We start from the raw sequence: 22,500 nt of genomic DNA, 5'->3' as shown, positions 1-22,500 counted from the left end.
CATATATATTCAGACATTCATACATCCATTCATACACACACGCACAGATGCGGTCTGTGTCCACAGTCCTGTTTCGACGAGTTGTCTTCCCTCGCGCACTTGTCAACAGTATATAGTTCCTCTCGCCCCCTCCCTTCCCCTATTCCCCTTCCTCTTCCTCCCTCCTCCCACTTCTCTCCCTCCCCCCTCCCACTCTTCCTCCTTCTCCCCACCCATCCCCACCCATTCCCTTCCCCTCCTCCCTCTCCCCACACATCCCCTCCCTCTCCCCACCCATCCCCACCCATTCCCCTCCCCTCCTCTCTCTCCCTACCCTTCCCCGTCCCTCCCCCTCTCCCCACCTCCTCCCCGAGTCTCAGCGTCTAGGAGACCAGCTTCAGATCCTCCTCATCCTCCTGCGTTGATGGGGAACGGGTCGGCCTTTGTCTCGACCAGATTACGTGAAATTGGACATGTGCAATGGGAGAATAACCGCTGCTTCTCTGATGGCTGTTTAGGGCGTTGTTGCAGGCGTGGGGTTTGGGGGGGAGGGGGGGGTGTTTAGGGGCGTTAGGGGAGAGTAGGGGGTTGGGGGGAGGTGGGGTGGTGGGGTGTATTAGGGGAGAGTAGGGTGTTGGGGGAGGTGGGGTGGTGGGGTGTATTAGGGGAGAGTAGGGGGTTGGGGGGAGGTGGGGTGGTGGGGTGTATTAGGGGAGAGTAGGGTGTTGGGGGAGGTGGGGTGGTGGGGTGTATTAGGGGAGAGTAGGGGGTTGGGGGCTGTTAGGGGAGAGTATGGGGGTTGGGGGGAGGTGGGGTGGTGGGGTGTATTAGGGGAGAGTAGGGGGTTGGGGGGAGGTGGGGTGCTGGGGTGTATTAGGGGAGAGTAGGGGGTTGGGGGGAGGTGGGGTGTTGGGGGCTGTTAGGGGAGAGTAGGGGGTTGGGGGGAGGTGGGGTGTTGGGGGCTGTTAGAGGAGAGTAAGGGGTTGGGGGAAGTGGGGAGGTGGGGGTGGTGGTGTGTTGGGGGTGTTAGGGGGGAAAGGGGTAAATTGGGGGGGGGGTGAATTGGGGGGGGAGGCAATGTGCAGCGGGGTGTTTGAGGTAGGGGGGGTATGTGGAGTAGAAGAGAGTAGTAGGGAGTAGGGGTGGAGTGGGCTGTGTGAGGTATGTGGGAGTGAGCGAAGTGGGGTATGGAAGGTGTGAAGTGAGTGGATTGGAGTGGGGGGAGGGGGAGGTTGAACTAGAGTGGGTGGGCTAGAGTGAGAGAGTGTGGTAAGAGTGGGTGATTTGCGGTGAAGCGGAGGGAGTGAGGAGGAGGGAGTGAGGAGGAGGGAGTGAGGAGGAGGGAGTGAGGAGGAGGGAGTGAGGAGGAGGGAGTCTAAGATAGGTGAAGTGGGGAAGTTGGGGGTTGAGGCATGAAGCGTAAGGAGTGAAGTGTGTGTGTTGGAGGGGGGGGGGGGGATTAAGAACAGGTGAAGTGGGGAAGAACAAGTTACTGAGGATGAGAGGGAATCACTTAACCAGGAGTTAGCTTAGGGATTTAGTGAAAGAGGGCGGTAATTTGAGGACCATTTGTGAATAACAGTTTTCATTTTATTTTTATTTTTCTGTTTGTCTTTAGTTCCCTTTATTTGTATTATTATCATGTTCTTCTTCTTCTGCCTTTGAGTGAGTGATATGATGAAAGCATTCGCAAGGGTAATCTATAATGTGTTAATTTGGCATGTAATAAAGATTATACACATCATTATGTCAAAATACCATACATAGTTAATGATAAAAAAACTACTTTTTAGTAGTAATATGTATTCCAGTTCCTGAGGTAAGAGATCGTCATCAAAACAGTGAACAATAGTTGAAATTGGTCCATCAGAACATTTTTCATTTTCAGAAAAAAATCATTAAAAAAAAAACGGGGACAGTAATATCAAACTATATATGAAAACAAAAATATAGTGATCAATTTCACCTTCAGATTTTCGAATAAAAAGCAGGACGAACTCGACGGCGGGGGTCTAACCTGTGGCCTAAAATAACGAAATCTCTTCATGGAATAGTTCAACTGAGGAGTCCAAATTCAATTTCCAGAACAATTAAGTCCAGTGGGGGGGGGGGGGGGAGAGAAGGAGGGGTGTGGGGGAGAGAGAGAGAGAGAGAGAGAGAGAGAGAGAGAGAGAGAGAGAGAGAGAAAAAAAAAAGTTATGTCACAGTAGATGCCAATTGTTCGGATAATTCACTTTTTTTTTCCCCAGTCCTTTTTTTTTTTATCTTTTTTTGAAAAGTCCATAACCGTGTCCTACAGAGAGTGCTCATTTCGAAAACAACGGCTGGCATACCGGCACGATATGGGTGAAACCGAAGCCAACTACGGGTTATAAAATACCATCATTTATCGGAATGCATTCCCCCCCCCCCCCTATCCCCATTCATTAACTTATGAACCAAAAAAAGAAAAGAAAAAAAAAAGAAGCGGAAAAGAGTTACTGATAATGTTCTCCCCGAACTGCCAGCATCAATCAGTTAAACTGGTTCTCTCTCAGTCTAACAAAAGCTTAACAGGAAAATATATTGTGAACGTTTTAAAGAATGGCCGTTTTCTATATCACTTGGTTGAGCAGATTCTGTAATATTAGGACGGCGTTAAAGAGAGTGAGGAAAGATGTACGATCGCGTTTAGAAATTTCAGTTCTGTTACTTAAATGATTTTTAAATTAAATTGTGTTTAACGTATGGGGAAGCTATGGAAGGGGTTTCCTCCTGTTCTCATCATTATGATGGTGGTGATGTCTTGTCATCATCATTATCGTTATAGTTATCACCACCATTATCATTAACATCATCATTATCATCATCATTATCATCATCATTATCATTACCATTATCATCATTATTATCATGATCACCACCACCATCATCATCATCATCATCATCATCATCATTATCTGTATTATCATTATCATTATTATCATCATTATCATCATTATCATCATTATCATCATTATCATCATTATCATTATCATCATTTATCATCATTATCATCATTATCATCATTATCATCATTATCATCATTATCATTATTATCATTATCATCATTATCATCATTATCATCATTATCATCATTATCATCATTATCATCATTATCATCATTATCATCATTATCATCATTATCATCATTATCATCATTATCATCATTATCATCATTATCATCATTATCATCATTATTATCATTATCATCATTATCATCATCATTATCATCATTCATAGTCACCATTGTTATTACCATCATTGTTATTGTTAACATTATGTGTTTTTTTATATCACCATTACTTTTACTATTTGTTTTATCATCACCATTATCATTACTAATATAATTATCACAACTATCAGAACGAACACCAGTGGTTATATTTAGGCTATGAATTATAGTCATCATTATTACCCTTATCATCATCAAAACAAAAACAAAAAGACAAATATCACAATCTGTTGTACTTGCATTCGTATGTTCACGATCCATCTCATAAACATACAGATTCCTTATTAGATATGGATGATAAAAATATAAACAATATCACGTGATTGGTTGTTCATCTCAACAGACATAAAACTCTCCTTTCTATATATCCATTTTCTCATACATGGCGGGTGTTGTAAAATCCAAGTGTGACATTCCATCATACTTAGTTGTAGGGATGGTATGGTCTTCGTGTTTTCGCTGTGGTCCTCTTAAGTGCACACACATACAAACACACACACACACACACACACACACACACACACACACACACACACACACACACACATACATACATACATACATACATATATATATACATATATATACATACATACATACGTACATACATATATATATCGATATATCTGTCTATCTATCTATCTATCTATCTATCTATTTATCTATCTATCTATCTATCTATCTATCTATCTATCTATCTATCTATCTATCTATCTATCTAAGACAATGCAAAAAATGTCATCCGGATATTTAGCGTCTGCTTGTTTCTATGGAACACAGTCCATGACCTATTTAATAGATAACGATATACAGAGAGACAAGGGCGAGAGAGAAAAACAACAAAAAAGCACACTACAGAAAACCATCCGCCTCCTCCCGTCAGCTTAACATTGACGTTGTTTATTGCACAAGAAGGCAAACCCTGTCGACTTAACCTTTATGGTGCTTTGATATAAGGCTTAATTTCCACTCCGTGAATGAAGGCGGGTAAACTAATAATTACAGAGGTTTATGATATAATCTCGTCTAGTGTAAACACACAAATATCCCAAACGGCAGACATGTATGCAAAGCGGAGACCATAACTTTAACCGAACTAGCTATTGCGAAGAATGGGGGGCGGTTTCCGTCGACGGCGAAACGGGGAGGCAGGATTAAAATTGCTGTTTATGATTTTTAGCCTCGAGTATTAGCGCGGATGGAACCCTGGTGCGGGGGAGGGGGAGGGGGAGGGGAGGGGAGGGGGAGGGGACGGAAGGGGGAGGGAGAGGGGGAGGGGGGGTAAAGATGGTACCTCGTGGATGGTACCTGGTTGGAGGGGGTATGGGTGGTACTTGGCTGGGGTGGGGGATATGGACGGTACTTAGCCAGTGGGGGGGGGGGGTAGGGTACCCTGCAAAATGCACGGATGGATGGTACCTTACGAGAGAGAGAGAGAGAGAGAGAGAGAGAGAGAGAGAGAGAGAGGGAGGGGGGGGAGGGAGAGGGAGAGAGAGAAAGAGAGAGAGAAACACTTACCTGCAATTCTTCCTCCTGTAATTTGGGAATGTGTTGAGTGTGTGCTTGCTTGCGTGAGTGCGTGTATGCATTTATGCGTATGTATGTATTTTCTGTCTGTGCATATATAATTTACCTAGTAACTGTAGAAGTTTCCATTCGCCCCACGAAGTTCATGCCAGGCTGTGACGTCATCAAAAGCACTTATTCATGGCGATCATGACTGTCATGTGAGAATTAAGTGACGTGAAATATGATGAACTTGTGCCATGCTCTTTAAAAGGATATTAATGGTGATAATGAATATTCGTTTTAAAGTATGCAGTACAAAAAGGTGAAAATAGCAATATGCAAAGAAAAGTTTAAAATGAGTATATTTGTCAATAGGTGAGTAATTTTCTAGAAAATCTTGTATATATAGCTGGGTGTAGATTATGATATAAAAATACAACTTCATTTGCATTTCTATAACTTCTGTTTTTTCTTCTTTAGTGTCAGTTTTAATGGTTTTCCTTGTAATTTGATGTTTATTTTCCAATCTTTATTTTCGTGTCTTTTTTTCTATTTTATGGATGATTTCATTCCATTAGCATCATAATTATTACCATTTTTAGATGTATCAAAGATTTCTCTATTTTCTATTAAAAGTTTTTTTTTTTTTTTTATTTCCTTATTCCAACTGCTATAGATTCATTTGTCAATATCAGATAATATTTCAATCATTATTATCTGGCATAAATATTTCAGAGCATTTTTTTTTTTCTTATTCAAAAAAAGTACTGGATTCTAATGTAGACGTTTCAGCCACTTAAACCAGACGGAAAAGTTTGGTAGAGGAACGTCTAAGGGTTCTGTGAACACTATTAAAACTTTCTAAGCAGTTTTGTTTATAACTTTTATTGCTTTTAGAACCCCCATTTCATTGTCTTTCTCTATATATATTTTTTGTTATCTAAAAGGAGGAAATAAAAATGCAGATTTCTTTTACAGTTTGTGGACAATACATATTTATTTGTTTTTTTTTTCCTTCAGGTATAATATCATACTGTATTACCATGTCTTACCTTAACGTCTAGCATATATAAGAGCACACCCCAGGACGTCCAAGAAAGGAACATCCATATGTTCACAAAGCAGCTCTACCCCGATTTTATACGCCTGACAGACAAGTCTCGTTAGCGATCCGCCCACTCACTCACAAATCCCCACGTGATTGGTCGATTTTGAATCTCACTCTCTCTCTCTTGCTACAAGGCGCCAATCACGAAGCGTAGGATTTGATGTGACGTCAGTGTGGTTTCTTTATCATGAATATCATTGGCGGATTTTTAAAAAAAGGGATCTGTCTCAGCCAATCACAGAAGCGTACAGAGTGACCGTTCGGAAGGCGAGCGTGACTCGTCTCTCAGACTGACACGGGAGGCGGAGCTTAGGTTTATACAATGCACATACGACTCACGGCATAGTCTCACACAACAATATTTAGGCAGCTCGATAAATAAACCTAAAGAACCTAGTCTCTTTTTTTATGTTGAACTAGGCTCCCTGGCACAATGCTAACTGTGCCATGGTACATCTTATCTGCTAAGTATTATAATAGTTGTATTCATTTTATAATTATGTCCTCGTTACTGAGGATTTTTGCGTCATGAATATATTTATATATACATCCTATTGCTAATAATCCATGTATATAAACTTCCAGTACAACCTTTCAACAGCATTTTGGGGAGGAAAGCATAGCAGCCTCTACAGATAAAACGCTTGTTAGGCGCATAACAACAGTAATTCTTTTGTTTTTTTGCAATCTGGTCCAAAAGAACCAAAATCAAGTCTATGCAACATTACCTATGTACTCTTCCGACAGATCTAAGTATAAACCGACCCCAAAATGTTGCAGAAGCCGGTATTGCCTGGCGCTTCACTTGCACTTATTGCTCACATATTATTGCGGGGACAAGACCCCCCTTGTACAACAGGGCGGGCAACAGTACCGTGGCTTACACCTGAGATTGGGGGCACATGGGGACACACAGCTCCACGCACGCGCGCGCACCTCCGCTACGTCACCAACCCTTCAAGGGCTTTTTTCTTTTATTTATAATTTAGACTAATTCCTCTAAATAAACCTAAACCCGAGGTCTGGTGCGTGTGTGTTGTGTGGGCAGTGACTCGCTCGACTACACTACAGGCGCCAACAGTGCTGCCACCCATAGACCTGTTGTACAGGGGTACCAACATGTGAGTACTCACAGGCCATAATACAAAGACAATATGCAAATATATTAAATAAACAAACATGAAACAATCAGAATATAACACAGCGATATTAGGATGGAACAACCGTAACATTATGGAAAAGAAAAAAAAACACTCCAAAACACAAAGCTGGACTATAAAAGAAATGGTTAAGGTTAGTGATTATTATTATTATTTTTTCAACATTTTATCTTTCTTTAAAATATTTTTTTTTTTAACAAGACCAGCTCTGGCGCAGATTTTGGCACATACCCATGGGAAGTTAGAAAAGCAGTCTCATGAACACTCAATAACCTATTTTCGTCTATCCAATTCAAAATCGGCAGTACGCTCACATAGAACACGATTTAATTAATCAAAGTTTATCTCTCTCACTCAAAGGGTTATCCTTATCCCTATCCTTGCCTTGGATTTTCCCTCTTCTTATCTTTCGCCTTCTGTTTTTATCTACATTCGTCTTTCTTACTTTTACATTGTTTGTTTGTTTTTTAGTTTGGTCTGAAGTGCTGTATAATATGATGGTCAGTATTTACCTAAATACCTATTCATTTCGCATTTTTGTTATTCTTTTTAATCCTGGGGTTATTGAGGTTTAAATTCCCAAGCGTATATTGATGGACTCCCCAGGGTATGGAAAATGTGACCTATTATAGACCGCGAGAGAGTTATTTCTTCGAGAAAAAAAAACAACATATATATGGATCAAGCTTCTTACAAGTATCGGAACTGCGAGGGACCTTACATTTTGTTTTTGTTTTTGTTTTCTGTTTTGTTTCACACACAAACAAACAAAAAACGAATCAAAGAAAAGAAAACTTACTTCCTTTTCTCATGCGTGTATTTCCGTGTGTGTGTGTGTGTGTGTGTCTGTGTGTCAGTATGAATCTGTGTTTATTATCGCCAACACCTGGACGCAACAATAGCAAATGGACGACTACACTCCAGGCAAAATCTGGTGTCTCTCGCCTCAACAGAAAACGGTGTTTGGCTCAATAAAGAAAACGATGTTGGTTGGCGAGTCATTACACTAAATGATAATAACAATGATAATTAATAATAATAATAAAATAAGTGCAGTTAAATCAATCTAGGTGATACAACTCACGAAGAAGGAACATCTGTCAATAATTAAAAATGACGAATTATCCTATTTAAGAGATCATTGAACACGGGTTATAAACAAAACTCAAAACTAATCCTTACAAAATCTAACATTAACAATCTACGTAATACAATGAAAGTACTTGGCCGTTATCGACTTTATATTAAATTCAATGAACATCACCTGATAAAATGCATGATTAACCTTAAAGGAAAGAAAACATGGCCTGCTTCACCCATTTCAAATAATACATTTTGTTCTATATATATAAATTTCTCCTTTGTAATGATCAATTGATGACAATACCTAAAAACTATCCCTTTTTTAAATTCTTAAGGGGGGGAGGGGGTCCTTTGCACGAATCAAAAACGGAAGTGATGCAGCACCTGACGAAAATAAAAGAAAATTTAAAAAAAGGAAAAAAAAAAAGTGGACAAAAGTATTTAAATAACAATTCCTATAAAACAAAAAATAGTGATGACAATAACGATAAACCAATACTGACTGAAGAACATATATATTTATATATATTTGTATATTGTCATATATATACACATATATACGTACATCGTCCTTTTTCTACTACACTTTTTTATAGCAAAACAAAAACATTATCTGGTCGGTGTGTGTCTCTTTGTATTCCTGGTTCGTAACACATTACAAAAATTCGAAAAATCTTTACAAAGCTGAATGAAACAGCCTATATTTTTTCCCAAAAATCGGCGAAAAAAAAATCAGCTAATTTGAACTTACTTTTGTTTAAAAAGCTAGCGACTTGTAGGACTAAAAAGCAAGGGAAGCTAACGCCTATTTATTTTATTTGTTTTTCTTATCATTGGCTAAAGATTCTTACGTGTTATCATCATTTATTTGCTTCCTTCGTCTATGTTTGTCGTCATACTATAAAAACGGATGGGTATTTTCTACAACAGTTTCTCTTTACATTTTTTTTTTAAATTCTTGTCTTTGCTAAACAAACACCAAGTACAAAGACATTTATGAGAGCGTATGCAAATTTCTTTTTTTTTTTCAACGTACAAAATTCTGTAATCGCTAATTGTTTGGTTAACATTAGTATTAATTATTATTACAAATACTTGTTTTACGATTGTTTTGTCAAACGGCAAAGAAAACTAAAAAACTATGTGTATCCAAGCATTCACAAAAATCTGGCAAAAATACCTCTAAATTAGAACAGCAACTTGCTATAGAGAGTATCACAAAAAATACGAATTATTTTTTTTTATTTCGTAATCAACGATATCAAATTGAATATGCAAATTATATAAGAGACAATGCACATTGGTTTGCAATTAATGTCAGGATCACAATGAGGAAATATCAGCAGACTTGATGCATTCAAAGTTACTGTACATCACAAAGCACAAAAAACTAATCGAAAATAAATAGTTTCTTTAAAAAAAAAAACAAAAAAAAACTCCTTTGTTTTGAAAAGCGACGGCGCTCAGACAAGTGAGCAAATAATATGCTGAATGTCTATAAAGGCCAGTCTTGTTTGCCGGACCTCGTACCTATCAAATGCATACATATATATATATATGATATATATATAATTTTTTAAAGAGTTTTTATTATTTTTACATCTCTTGGCGACTTCCCTACTACGTAAGCAAGCTACATTCACGTCACAGTCCCCATGTTTCTAAAGAGAATTTACACACATTTTTGTTTAAATATCTCTGACTGCATAATTCTTCGTGTCTTAGGATGCATAGTTTATTTATGTACATTTTTTTTATCAAAATTGACCAAATTTTTCCCCCTACATGTTAATCATCTGTTGAATCAAGTTTGACCTCCCGTTATATTAGCTAATGCCTAGACAGCTGTATCTACTCTTTACTAATTTGCCTAATGAGTGGCCACCGATAATATCTAACAGTGCCTACCAATGAAATACCATTATTATAGCCCGATGAAGAGTATAACCGTCATAGTCTAACATTTTTTTGTCTCTAGTTTGTACGTGTATCACAGAAAATGCCCGAGAATGGGCGTACTAACTTCAGATCACATTTTGGACCACTGCCTTCTATGTGCATTCAAGATCACATACTATGGTGTAGGGCGTGTAGTATTGAGCAGTTTGCCTTAATTTGGTTGTGTTATAAGGTCATTGATACAACTTTTTATCTTTTTTTGGTGAAGTTACTTGTATTAATTTTCTTTTTCATTGTTTTGTTTTAAATACCTCTCTGCTTTTGTTGTAATTCCGAGAAAGTTTAAGTTTTTGAAATGCGTACCCTTTTTATCACACTGCCCTGAATGCAAGATCTTTTCTTCTTCTTCTTCTTCTTTTATCTTCTTGTATCCCTTAGAATGTGACCTCATTAGTGTGATTTTTTTTTTTTTTAATGTAAGACAATTAAGTGGCCTCGTGGTTTACCATTAAATCTTTCGTTCTTTTTATCATTAGTGTCATCATCATTATTCCCTTTATTTTTATTTTACTACGTGGCCTCTCGCACCGTTATCCAATCACACACAATCATACACTGTTGTGCTTTTATGTTCTCCCGTATGATCCAAACTGTTATCATTTTGCTGGTAAAAGTGACAAAAATAAGAAAAGAACATCAAGACATTATAAGTGCAATAAACAAGTGAGCAGTGGTGAGAGGAGCAAGAGTCTGTCATCTATTGCCAGTGATATGTTGAATGATTGTTTTGAAAGTGTGCAGACAAAGTCGTTTGAAAAAAATCAAATCTCGTTAATTTGAACTACAGTGGGGAGGTAGGTTCGTGGGGTCTCGGTACTGTATATATAATTATATAAATATAGGTTGTGTATGTATATATTTATATACTTAGACCTCGGAGAACTTCCAAAATAAAACGATTAAAAAATATTACAGGAGAGAAAAAGAGAGAGCGGTTTTTTTTTTTTTTTTTTTTTTTTAAGTCACTACACACGAAGATAAAGCCCTCGTAAGAAAAATCCACTCGGGTGAAGGAGGTCGTCTGAGAAAGCGGAGCTCGAATTAACGAGATCCGACACTGGTTGACCGGGCATGTTAAAACGTGACCCAAGAACACCGTGTTAGTTCAAAAAGTTCAAGTGCTGTTCGCAGAAGGTTAACGATTGGCGAGCTTTTCTTTTTTATTCGTTTTTTTTTAAATCCCCAATCTAAGGCTCTAAACTAAAACTTAACTAAAACCTCATCTCTAATTCCAAATCTAATAAGCTGTACATATATTCCCATTACAAAAATACAAGAAAATATTTATAAATAAGTAAATACTTCTAACTAAAACACCTTTTTTTTAATTATTTACTCCGAAGCCTGGCTATGAACTATGGTATCTCATGAGTACGCTTAGATTCTGTCCTCTGTTTGCAATAGCGATCACATTTTTAAATCTTAAATATATAATATTTACAGCGGAAACAATGAAAAGAAAAAACACACACGAAGTTTCTGATATATAAGCGCACGTACGTACTTCTATATCAAAAAAAAAAAAAAAAAAAAAATCCAAATGAAAATATAAGTAAAATAAAACGCACGATTGAAAAAAAAAAAAAAAAAAAATCGCGACATGCTGCCTTGACATTTTTTAGAAGAATGTTGCACATAAAAATTTATACAAACTTCCATTTCTTTTTCTTTTTTTATTTCCTATAAAGAATGGAGTCCTTAGGACCAAACTCTCTAAAGCCCATAATCGTAAACACTGTATAGTTTGTAGACCAAGGAAGCAGCAACGGCAACTCAGGCAGAAGACAGCCCACCCGGGAACCAAGGAGAAGCACGAATTCTGTTTCAAACACGCGCGAGGGGAAACTATTACTTTTTTGAAGTTCATTGATGTTATTAATGTTTTCTTTTTTTTATATTATTTATTTATTAGTATCATATGTTTCTGTCATTCATGAAAGAATAGGGAACTAAATAAGAAATCAAATTGAATGGAATAAATTATGTGTGTATATGTATATACATACATATATATTAATATATATATATATTTATATAAATATATATATTAATATACATATATATGAATATTTATATATTTATATAAATATATATATAATATATATTTAAATAAATCTATATATACATATCTCTCTTTTTTAAGTACATTCGAAAAACAACAAACAATAAAAGACTCTTATTCATGGCGATCTGACAATGAATTTTTCGCTCACGCAGGGGGCACGAAGCTAAAATCTCATTGGTTCCCGGGACGCGGCACTGGCAATATATATTTTTGTAATTTTTCTCGACATTTTTTTTTTTTTTTTTGCTTTTTTTGTCTCGATTTTTGTAGTTTTTTTGTTTAATCATTTATTTCACCTGCCCGCACATAAGAGGCAGTCTAATACTAAAACTTCCTGTAGGACACCTTAGCCATCACTTTTAAACGCGCTCGAGACAGGTTCGGATGGCAAACACGACCCTATTTCGTCAACGGGACGAGGCACGGTTTGCAATTGGTCGAAACAACTCTTTTAAAAGTCGCTGGCCAATCAGGTCGCAGCTCGGAATCTCGACGAAGATACGATCCGGTTGCCATGGAAACGCTACTCAAGTCTGCCAAGAATACACGTGGTTATGTTTATGTATAATATCCTAGAAATATGTTATTATAATATTCACCCATCTTACGGTATAAATTAACAACAGCGAGTGGAGGCCATGAACAGTTAAAACACACTTAACAATGTTTTTTTTTCGCCTGCAAGACTAAGCTACTAAATATTTAAATCATTCGCAACGTGTTCATAGCTCCGGGTTTTTTTTTAATAGCTTACATCTATGTTTACATTGTCATAAAATTTACATTACATATGAATATATAGGACGTGAACAGCAATTATTAGCCTCTGATGTTTCCTACAGTTCTGAAATCAAGTCTCCCACGCGTTCTAACGGAGTCTCCGAGAGGCAACACAAAGGAGCCAGCAGAGACCAGTAATTGTTAGCTGCGTCACCATTAACGAGACAAAACCGGTCACCACGACGATGACGATGACGAGGACGACTACAACGACACTACGTCTGTTACGGAACGAGAGTGCTCAAAGTCGCTCGGGAGACCGCAGACATACAATTATTATTTTCTCCTTTTTTTTAAATAGAAGGGAGTGGGGGGGTAGTAGGGGTACGGGGGGGCAGCCAAAACTTTGTAATTTCCTTTTTTAACAAGATGGAAAAATAATCTACGAGTATTTCTTACACAGTATTTTTTGCCCATCAGTGTATCATCAACCGGTACACCAACATTGCAATATTGCATCCTGAAGAGTCGTATCTACCTAACAGTTACCTACTCCAACATAATTTTCATAAATTCATAAATTCTTTACAGTATCTATTGACCAATGATCTGCCTATATTTCCACTAATGCAATAGTCTATATTTACATCATCTGACATAGTGATGGGGGACTACGGGATGTTAGCTACAGGTCAAATACAAATTCTTAACCAAAATAATAATAATGATAACAGTTGCATAGAAAACCTCCAACATTATAGAATGCAGACTTCAAAAACTTTCCGAAACAATAAAAATTATAGAGTAAAAACACATTCTATACACTATATTATAAATTCTAATTATACCAGTAGGCAGCAACTTTGATAATAAACTTTGAAAGTATCATAAAAAACTTCCAACACAACCCACGAGAACAAGTGACGGAGCCTTGTTAATGAAATGTGGCAAAACAAGTCCCTAGACTTTTCACAAGAGATCGGGCATTGTGACACTCAAGTTAACATCCTACCTCAAGCCACCGGCCTTAAGCAACACGCGCGGGGCCACCTGGCTTTGCAAGGGGTCACTTCAAAGAGCTCACAATCTTAGACATCGCCACACTCATTGCATCCAAGGTTAACGCATTTTATTTTCTCATAAATGTATCTAACACAATGCGAAGAGCTGACACAGCCATTGTAAAGATGATCAGATGGAACGGGCATGGCTGAAAATGACTCACTATGTCTAAAGCTCAACTACGTACGACATACACCATCCAAAGAGGAGATCACATACTTTCTAACAAAGTGAACGCAGTTGTACAGAGGAATTAGTTTGATTATTACTTTTCATCTTATAATATACTGGTTGGTAATATACGGTAGATCTACTTTGTGAATATCTGAAAACTATTTATATATCCTGAAATATATCGTTCTGGACTTAAAAAATTGAAAATGCGTAAACAGTATGCTCACATGTAAAATATGCTCGGAACTCAAACTTGTGTGTTTGTATAATAAAGCTTAAAAAAAGTTTGAACAAAAAACTCATATTACAACAAACTGCATCCACGTGTCTACATCTCTACATGAAAGACATTCACTTCTCACACCTTATCTCTTTAAGATGGGCGGCTCGAATCAAAAAATAAAAAATAAAAAAATATAACAGCGCAACATACCACAACAAAATATACAGGGAAGGGGGTCTCAACCAGAGCTATTCCCGTGACAGTTTTAGCGACAGGCCCGAGAACCTATCGCTCAGTATATAAACCTGGTCTATTGCTTCACAGTATCTTCTATATCGGTTGCTTTACGATGTTACAAAAATATACTGAAGTATTTTGACGTATGTTCATCAGCTTGCTTGAAGCAGAGATTCTCAGCTCATGTTAATTTGAGGATCCATAATATTTCTGCCTTTTTTTCTTTCTTTCTTTTTCTTTTTTCCCGTAGATTATATGTATAGATTTGCATGGATGTGCGCGCAATCCTGTATACTAATGTACATACGCATTACAGTATACATCGCATTACATGAAGAAATATATATATGTATACACTTAAACATATACACACAGATACCAATCCCATAATGCAACTCGCACACACGTATATAAAATCCGTACACAGGAACGCACACTCGCTAAACAAGAGGGAAGTAAAGATGGTCGGCTCCAGAAAGAACGTCTTCCCGCTAATCTTCGAGAAGGTTCTAGACATTTCTTTTGCCTTCCATCAACGACCGAAAGGGGAAGCATCGAAAAGGAAAGAGCCTGTGGTACTCGGCCTCAAGCATCTGATGGGAAGATTCAAGTACCGGTATATTATTATTATTAATTATTAATGATTATTTTGTTATCTTTTTTTATTTACATAACCTAGGCATCAGGTCACTTTACCTCCAATTTGTAATGATCGAACCTGATGCGAAAACTTTTTCATTTGTTTTGTATTCAAGAAGTTTGAAAAAGTTTTTGCTTTTTTTGTAAAAGAGGAGAGCAACTATTACATTACTAAAGAGAGATTCCATTTAGACTTTTCTTTAAACATATGAATCCTTAACAAATCATCTTTCCAACAAGAACTTCGAAAAAGTAAATACCTAAAGGTCAGTTAATAAAATGGGGAAGAACTCTAAACATCTAAAGATCAAAGAAGTTGAAATTGAAAAAAACAAAGATAGATAGAGAGAGAGAGAGAGAGAGAGAGAGAGAGAGAGAGAGAGAGAGAGAGAGAGAGAGCGAAAATAAAATAAAAATAAGTACAAGAATTTCTATCAATGCAAATTTAACAATAATCCTCTTTATATATTGTACAGAAGCCTCTATTTGCATTGAACTCTTCATGAACAACAACTAAGTGAAAAGCGCATTTGAGGTTTTCAACTTTGAACATAGTTTAAAAATTCAGAGAAAAAAAAATATATATCTCCTAAGCTTACCCTGTCATGCCAGTAATGTGGAAATGTGACTTGGCCAACGAACATGATCCTTCTTGTAGCTCTGCAATAAAGCTCATTCCCTTAGTTAACAAGGGAATGAAACAGCCCTATGACAGGCAGAGAGATAGAGGTATTCCATCTTCGCCGGCGACGAACACAAAATATCTTCTTGTCTTGAAAATTCTGCTTCTTTCTCTAAAAACCATTGCTTTGTTCTTTGCTTTTGTTGCTGTTGTTGTATTTTCTTTCTTTTCTTTTTATTTTACCCTGTACATATTTTTTGTTTGTTTGTTTCTAATTAATCTCTATGAGGTGTGAATATGATAGGACTCTGTGGCGAGATCGGCTATTTTGAACTCTATGGTCCGTTGGGATCTGTTTTTCCATCGACGGTGTTTCGAAGAGATTAAAAAAAAGAGAGAATCATATATACCTGCTCGCACTGAACATTTTTTTCCTTTCTTTCTTTCATCAAAATGACAAACCCCGTCACAAGTTGTAAAGCAACCTGAACAATGTCTCAATGGATGCAAACACTTCTTTCATGTACACAAAAACTTAAATGGCTAGCCACAGTTGTCTGTGTGTATATATATTTATATATAAATACCAACTTCCGAGTCACTGTGACATGCAATAACAATAGTATGTCATTTACCACTGCAGTAAAGCTTGTATTTTTTTTTAAGTTTTGTTATTATATGAAGGCTTGGTGCCAAGCCGTAGTCGGAGGCGAAACGACGCTCCGGGGATTAAAACGAAGATAAGTAGCAAGTAGCACGGGCGTATATAGCTACATAGACTTCTTCCAGACGGGTTTCCAGCGGGGCTCGCGAGAGAGGGCCTCCAGCGGTCTTGATCCCGGGGACACAAAATAATAGTACCAGGACCGTGCCGAAGGAGCGAGGGGGTACAGATGCATTGTGAGATCGAGGACGAAGGTGGTGGAGGTGGTGGAGGTGGTTGGTGGTTGTGGTGGTTGGTGGAGAAGGTGGTGGCGGTGGTGGAGAAAGGGAAAGAGGAGGAGGAGGAGGAGGAGGTCCCATCCTTTTTTTTTTTTATGCATGTGTGTGTATGTCGAGCTCCTCAAGGCTTGAGAGAGAGCCTTGAGGAGTCCCGTGGTGGTTGCAGCGCGTCCTCACTCGAGCTCTGGAAGGATGAGAAGAGAGGTGGGGGATGGTGGGGGTGCGAGGCGGGGGAGGGAGGGAGGTGAAAGGTAGTGGTGGTGGTAGTGGTGGTGAAGATGGAGCAGAAGTGGTGGCGGACACTGACGGAGTGGGCTGCCAGCATTCACCGTGGTGGCGGAGACGACCCGAGCTCTGGTGGTGTTTTTTAATGTTGGAAATGGTGGTGGTGGTGGTGGTAAAACAGCAGTGACTGCGGCTGCGTGACAACACGTGGACGCAGCGCAGCGGAGGAAGGAGAACCACCAAGCCAGTCTCCATGGTTGTAAAATGACGACTAAACTGCGACTCACAACTTATCTGCGAGGGAGCAAAGCAAAGAGAACCACGATGAGTTATATGCACACTTAAAATAAATTCATTTACATGCATTCGCGGAGAGAAATCAGAAGGCGAAAGACTAATATTGAAACAGCTGGCATTTAGACTACAAAACCCCTGTCCTCGCTTACATTTATTCTATTAATGTATTATATTTTTTTCAATATCCTACATCTTCCCTTAGTTAAAACCTATAAACAAGAAAACAAGAACACGCTTACAAGAACTACAATAATTTTAAGAAGTAAAACTAATTTTTAAATGGATAATCCTTGACAATATAAGCACATGGGTGAAACGTTTAAAGAGTACACACAGACAGAAGCGTGAATAAACTACCTAATGAGATGAATGATAAATGGCCTACCGTTAGCAAGGGCCGTGCAAACACAACATGGCATAAACGTTCTTAGCCTTAAACGTTCGTAGCCATAAACGTGTTTAGCCTTAAACGTTCGTAGCCATAAATGATCACAGCCATAAACATTTTTTTTTTAGCCAAAAACGTTCTTAGCCATAAACGGTCTTAGCCATAAACTTTCTTAGCCATAAACGTTCTTAGCCATAAACGTTTCTAGCCATAAACGTTCTTAGCCATAAACGGTCTTAGCCATAAACTTTCTTAGCCATAAACGTTCTTAGCCATAAACGTTTCTAGCCATAAACGTTCTTGGCCATAAACGTTCTTAGACTTCAACGTTCCTACGTACCATGATCTATTCCTCAGTGATATCCATTCGCATAGGCGGCTATGAGGGGCCCCTGAAAAGACAAACAGGGAAATGGGTTGACTTACAGGGCACTGCGTCAGGAGCACACTTGACATAAGGGGGGGGGGGGTAGGACTGGGGGAAATAGAGAAAACGAGAAATATGAGACGAAAGGATAAAGGAGGAAATGAAAGGGGAAAAGGTGAGGAAAGGAGAAGAAAGCAGGATATATAAAGGAAGGGAGTAGACAAGAGAGAGAAAAGAAGGCAAACGAAATGAAGATTGATAACAAAAAATAGTAGCGAAGAATGAGTTAAGACAAGGGGGGGGGGGGGGGGCAGGGTCGAGGGAAATAAAGTAAACATAATAAAGACGGATAAAGGGAGTGGGAGATAAGAGAAAGGAAGGAAAAATAGCTTGGATCAGAAGTAGGGATCAGATGCACCTTAAAAGAATATTTAAATACAGAATCAAGAATATATCACACAATTAATAATCGAAGACTGGAAAAATGTAAGAAAAAAAATGCAATGAAATATCCTTAAAAGTATGAAAAAAAATACACCTTGCTTGCGTACTTTAAACTCTAATCATACACACCAATCAACTGAAACAAGCAAGACGTTCGCATAAAAAAATACCCAACTTGCAAATCAATAATTGAGAGAGAGAGAGGGGGGGGGGGGGAGGATAGAAAAAGGGAAGAGAGGGAGGGAGGGAGAAAGGGAGGAAGAAAGGGAGGGATGAAAAAAAATATTAATACATACGCCTGAACCCGCCCACAAACAGTCAATCATTGAGAGAAAGAAAAATAAAAGAGAAAAAAGAAAAATGGAAATATACACAACTGTATCCGCCCACAATTAATAATTAAGACAGATAAAGAAAATTTAAATAAACTCACATTAAAAAAAATGGAAATACACACACCTCAAACCCGCCCACAAACAACACAACACCCACGCACGCCCACACACGCCCACGCACGGAAATCAACCCAGGAGAGGGACAAGAGGAAGAAACAAAGATAGCTTGACCTTTTAATAATGAAAACATGACGTAGATGCGTGTATGCGTGAAGGGAGGAGGGGGGGGGGGTTAGAGGTCAAAGGTCATGTCGGCGAGACAGACAAGAATCGTCTTCAGGGCTTCAGTGTAAGAATGCAAAGTTGAGAAGGAATATATACGAGGATGACAACGGAGATAAAGAGCGATGCAGAAAGAGGATGAGACAAAGCTTGAAACAAAGATTGATAGATAGATAGATAGATAGATAGATAGATACAGACAGATAGACACAGATAGAACGGTAGATAGATACAGACTGATAGATAAACAGACGCCTAGAGAGACAGAGGTAGATAAATAGATAGATAGACATAGAAAGACAGATTAGCAGAGAGACAGACAGACAAAAAAACAGATAGACTCGCAGAGAGATAGTTACAGAAAGATACAGACATGGAGAGACAGAAATCCAGTCATAGTAAATCCAAACACAACAAAACAGAAGGAGAAGGAGAAGAAAAAGAAGAAGAAGAAGAAGGAGATGTACCATGATGAGTAAAATACCCGTAGAGGGGGGTGGGGGGTTAGTGGCGAGGGGATGAGGAGAGAAGGTAATAGGGGGCAAAGAGGGGAAGGGTGAGGGGAGAATGTGATGGGGGGTAAGGGGAGGTGATGAGGGGTAAGGGGAGGTGAAGGGGGAGAGGGGAGGTGATGGGGGGGTGAGGGGAGAAAGTGATTGGGGTAAAGGGGGGGGGGGTTGAAGGGAGAAGGTAACGGGGAGGAAAGAGAGGGAGGGATGAGGGAAGAAAGTAAAGGTAAAGCGAAAGGGAGAAGGTGATGGGGGGGGGAGGGGTTAAAGCAAGGAGGAGGGGGATATATCTAGAGGTCAAACAATCAAGCCCATGACCTCGACTCGAAGGGAAAGGGCGGCGGGTCAGACAAACGTTGTATCCCGGTGAACATATGTCACAATTAGGCAATTAAGCGCGTTCTCCAACAGACACAAGGGTTATTTTCAGTGCAATTCCTTTTACCTGGAGGCTCCTGGTTCGCGGATGGAGACTGGGTCGCCGTAGATGGCTCGGATTTTGTCTATTTCTTATTTTCCTACTTGATTTTCTTGATTTTCTTGATTTTCTTTAAAGTGGGTTATTTATAGATGGTTTTTTATATTTTTTATCATGTCTATGTTTATATTTAGCTGGGATTTTTTTTATGTTATCTATTTTTAGGTTGTTTTTTGTTTTGGCAAGTTCTGTTTATATATATTTTTTTTATTTGGGATTATTTTTTTGTCATCATTATGATAATTATATGAAGTTCATTTTTTTTATCAACAGTGTATATTTTTTTCCTTTTTTTATTCGTTCCTTTATTTACGGATTATATATTTTTTAAGATATATTTTTAGTAGTCATTGCAATATCCTTTTTCTCTGGTGTTATTGTAATTATTATTGTTATTACTATTATTTTCTTGTCCTGTCTCTCCATCTCTTTGTCTCATTTTCTCCCTCTCTCTCCCTTTCATTTATCATCATTGGTCCCTCTTTCCCTCCTCTCTCCTCCTTCTCTCCTTCTTTCTCCTTCTTTCTCCTTTTCTTTCCTTTATCCTTGGTCTTCCCTCCTCTCTCTTCCTTCTCTCCTTCTCTCTCCTTTATCCTTGTCCTTGTTCCCTCCCTCCTTCCTTATCTGCTTCCCCCCTCCCTCCCTAACTCCTCCCTCCCTCCCTTCCTCCTTCCCTCCCTCCCTCCCTCCCTCCCTCCCTCCCTCCCTCCCTCCCTCCCTCCCTCCCTCCCTCCCTCCCTTCCTCCCTCCCTCCCTCCCTCCCTCCCTTCAGATTATATCATTACTGTTTCCTAAATAAAATCCTATCAATTTCTTTATCAAAATCATATCAATACTCTTAACAGGGAAGACGAATAGATAAATAGATATCGAATTAAATGATGTCAGGTGATCAAAATAAATATATGAATATAAACAAAATAAGAAAAAAAAATCAAGGTAAACAAGGACACTAACACTAACGAACTTATTAATAACGGAAACAAAGAAGTAAATAATAATAAAACAAAATACTAAAAATAACAATAACAAATTAACGAAATGTAACAAGATTAACAAAAAACAAAAACAAACAGAAACAAAAACACGAAAACAAACACACAAAACAAATGACGTTGAAAATACGAAACTTTCCCGCGCCGAAATTTAAACCGCCGAACAGAACGGAAAATTACCCACAATTCCTCGTGGATAACGTACTTAGGGAATCTTTAATTCGCGTGTTTGTCTCGTCCATAGACATTTAGAAAATAAAATTGCGCTTAAAATGGACGAAGGAAAGGGATAGTGAGAGGTAAATATGTAGATGAAGGAGAGAAGAGGATGGAGGAGAAGAGGAGGGAAAGATGATGATGATGAAAAAGATGGAAAGAGGAAGAGGAAGAAGAATGAGGAGAAGGAGAAGGGAAGAGAAGAAAGAAGAGGAAATGAGAACAAATTAATGATAAATGATAATGAGAAATAAGGAGCGAATAAAACAGCCAAAGAATAAGAGGAGGAAAAAGAAACAAAATAAAAGAAAAGTAAAGAAAAAAAAACAGAAAAAAAATTGAAAACATAAACCACGAAAGAAGAAAACAAATAAAAACAAAAAAACAAAAGAGAGAGAGAGAGAGAGAGAAAGAGAAAAAGAGAGAAAGAGAGAAAGAGAAAAAAAAATCAGCCCACGACAGACTCCCCCCTCCTCCTCCCCTCCTCCCCCCCCCCCCTTTCAAAATGTTCCTCCGACATTCCGCTTGCTTATACAACTTTTAAGCCGGACAGATCCCGATGCGCGAACCAGCTTATGAATATGGAATCCCTTAAGCAACAAATTAGCAACAGCATGGAGGGGGGTATGGTGGGAGAGGGGTGAAGGGGGGTATGGGGGGGAGGGGAAGGAGGGGTATAGTGGGGGTGGGGGAGGAGTGAGGGGAAGGGGGGGTATGGTGGGGGGAGGGGAAGGAAGGGTATAGTGGGGGAGGGGAAGGAGGGGTATGGTGGGGGGAGGGGGAGGAGTGAGGGGAAGGAGGGGTATGATGGGGGAGGGGAGGGAGTGAGGGGATGGAGGGGAATGGTGGGGGAGGGGAAGGAGTGAAGGGAAGTAAGGGTATGGTGGGGAAGGGGGAGGAGGGAGGGGAAGGGGGAGGAGTGAGGGGAAGGGGGTATTGTGGGGGAGGGGAAGGAGTAAGGGGAAGGAGGTATGGTGAGGGAGGAGGGGTATGATGGGGAAGGAGGTATGGTGGGGAGGGAAGGAAGGGTATGGCTCGGGGGGGGGGAGGCTGAGGTGGAATGAGTGAGCGTAAGGAAGGGAAGTATTGGGGGAAGAGAGAAAGGAGACGGAAGGATGGGGAGGAAATGGGGGGGAGGGAGAGAGAGAGGAAAGGAGGGGAAGAGAGAGAGAGAGAGGAAAGAAGGGGGAGAGAGAGAGAGAGAGAGAGAGAGAGGAAGGGAAGGGAAA

The 22,500-nt window shown here is 39.0% G+C and overlaps 1 protein-coding gene across 1 annotated transcript in view; it reads right to left on the bottom strand.

Annotated features, from left to right (window-relative positions):
- Positions 1–5,707: 5,707 nt before the first annotated feature.
- The window catches only part of LOC125031217, a 105,185-nt gene continuing 88,392 nt past the window's right edge, over positions 5,708–22,500 (bottom strand). The window contains exons 10-11 of the mRNA XM_047621843.1: positions 17,986–18,037; positions 5,708–17,254 (exon numbers count right to left, since the gene is read on the bottom strand). Coding sequence (XP_047477799.1) covers positions 17,999–18,037 — 39 coding nt within the window. The 3' untranslated portion in view covers positions 5,708–17,254; positions 17,986–17,998. The remainder of the gene's footprint in view (positions 17,255–17,985; positions 18,038–22,500) is intronic.

Source organism: Penaeus chinensis, chromosome 2, assembly GCF_019202785.1.
Source record: "Penaeus chinensis breed Huanghai No. 1 chromosome 2, ASM1920278v2, whole genome shotgun sequence".
Taxonomy (NCBI): Eukaryota; Metazoa; Arthropoda; class Malacostraca; order Decapoda; family Penaeidae; genus Penaeus; species Penaeus chinensis.
This window is presented reverse-complemented; position numbering and strand designations above follow the sequence as displayed.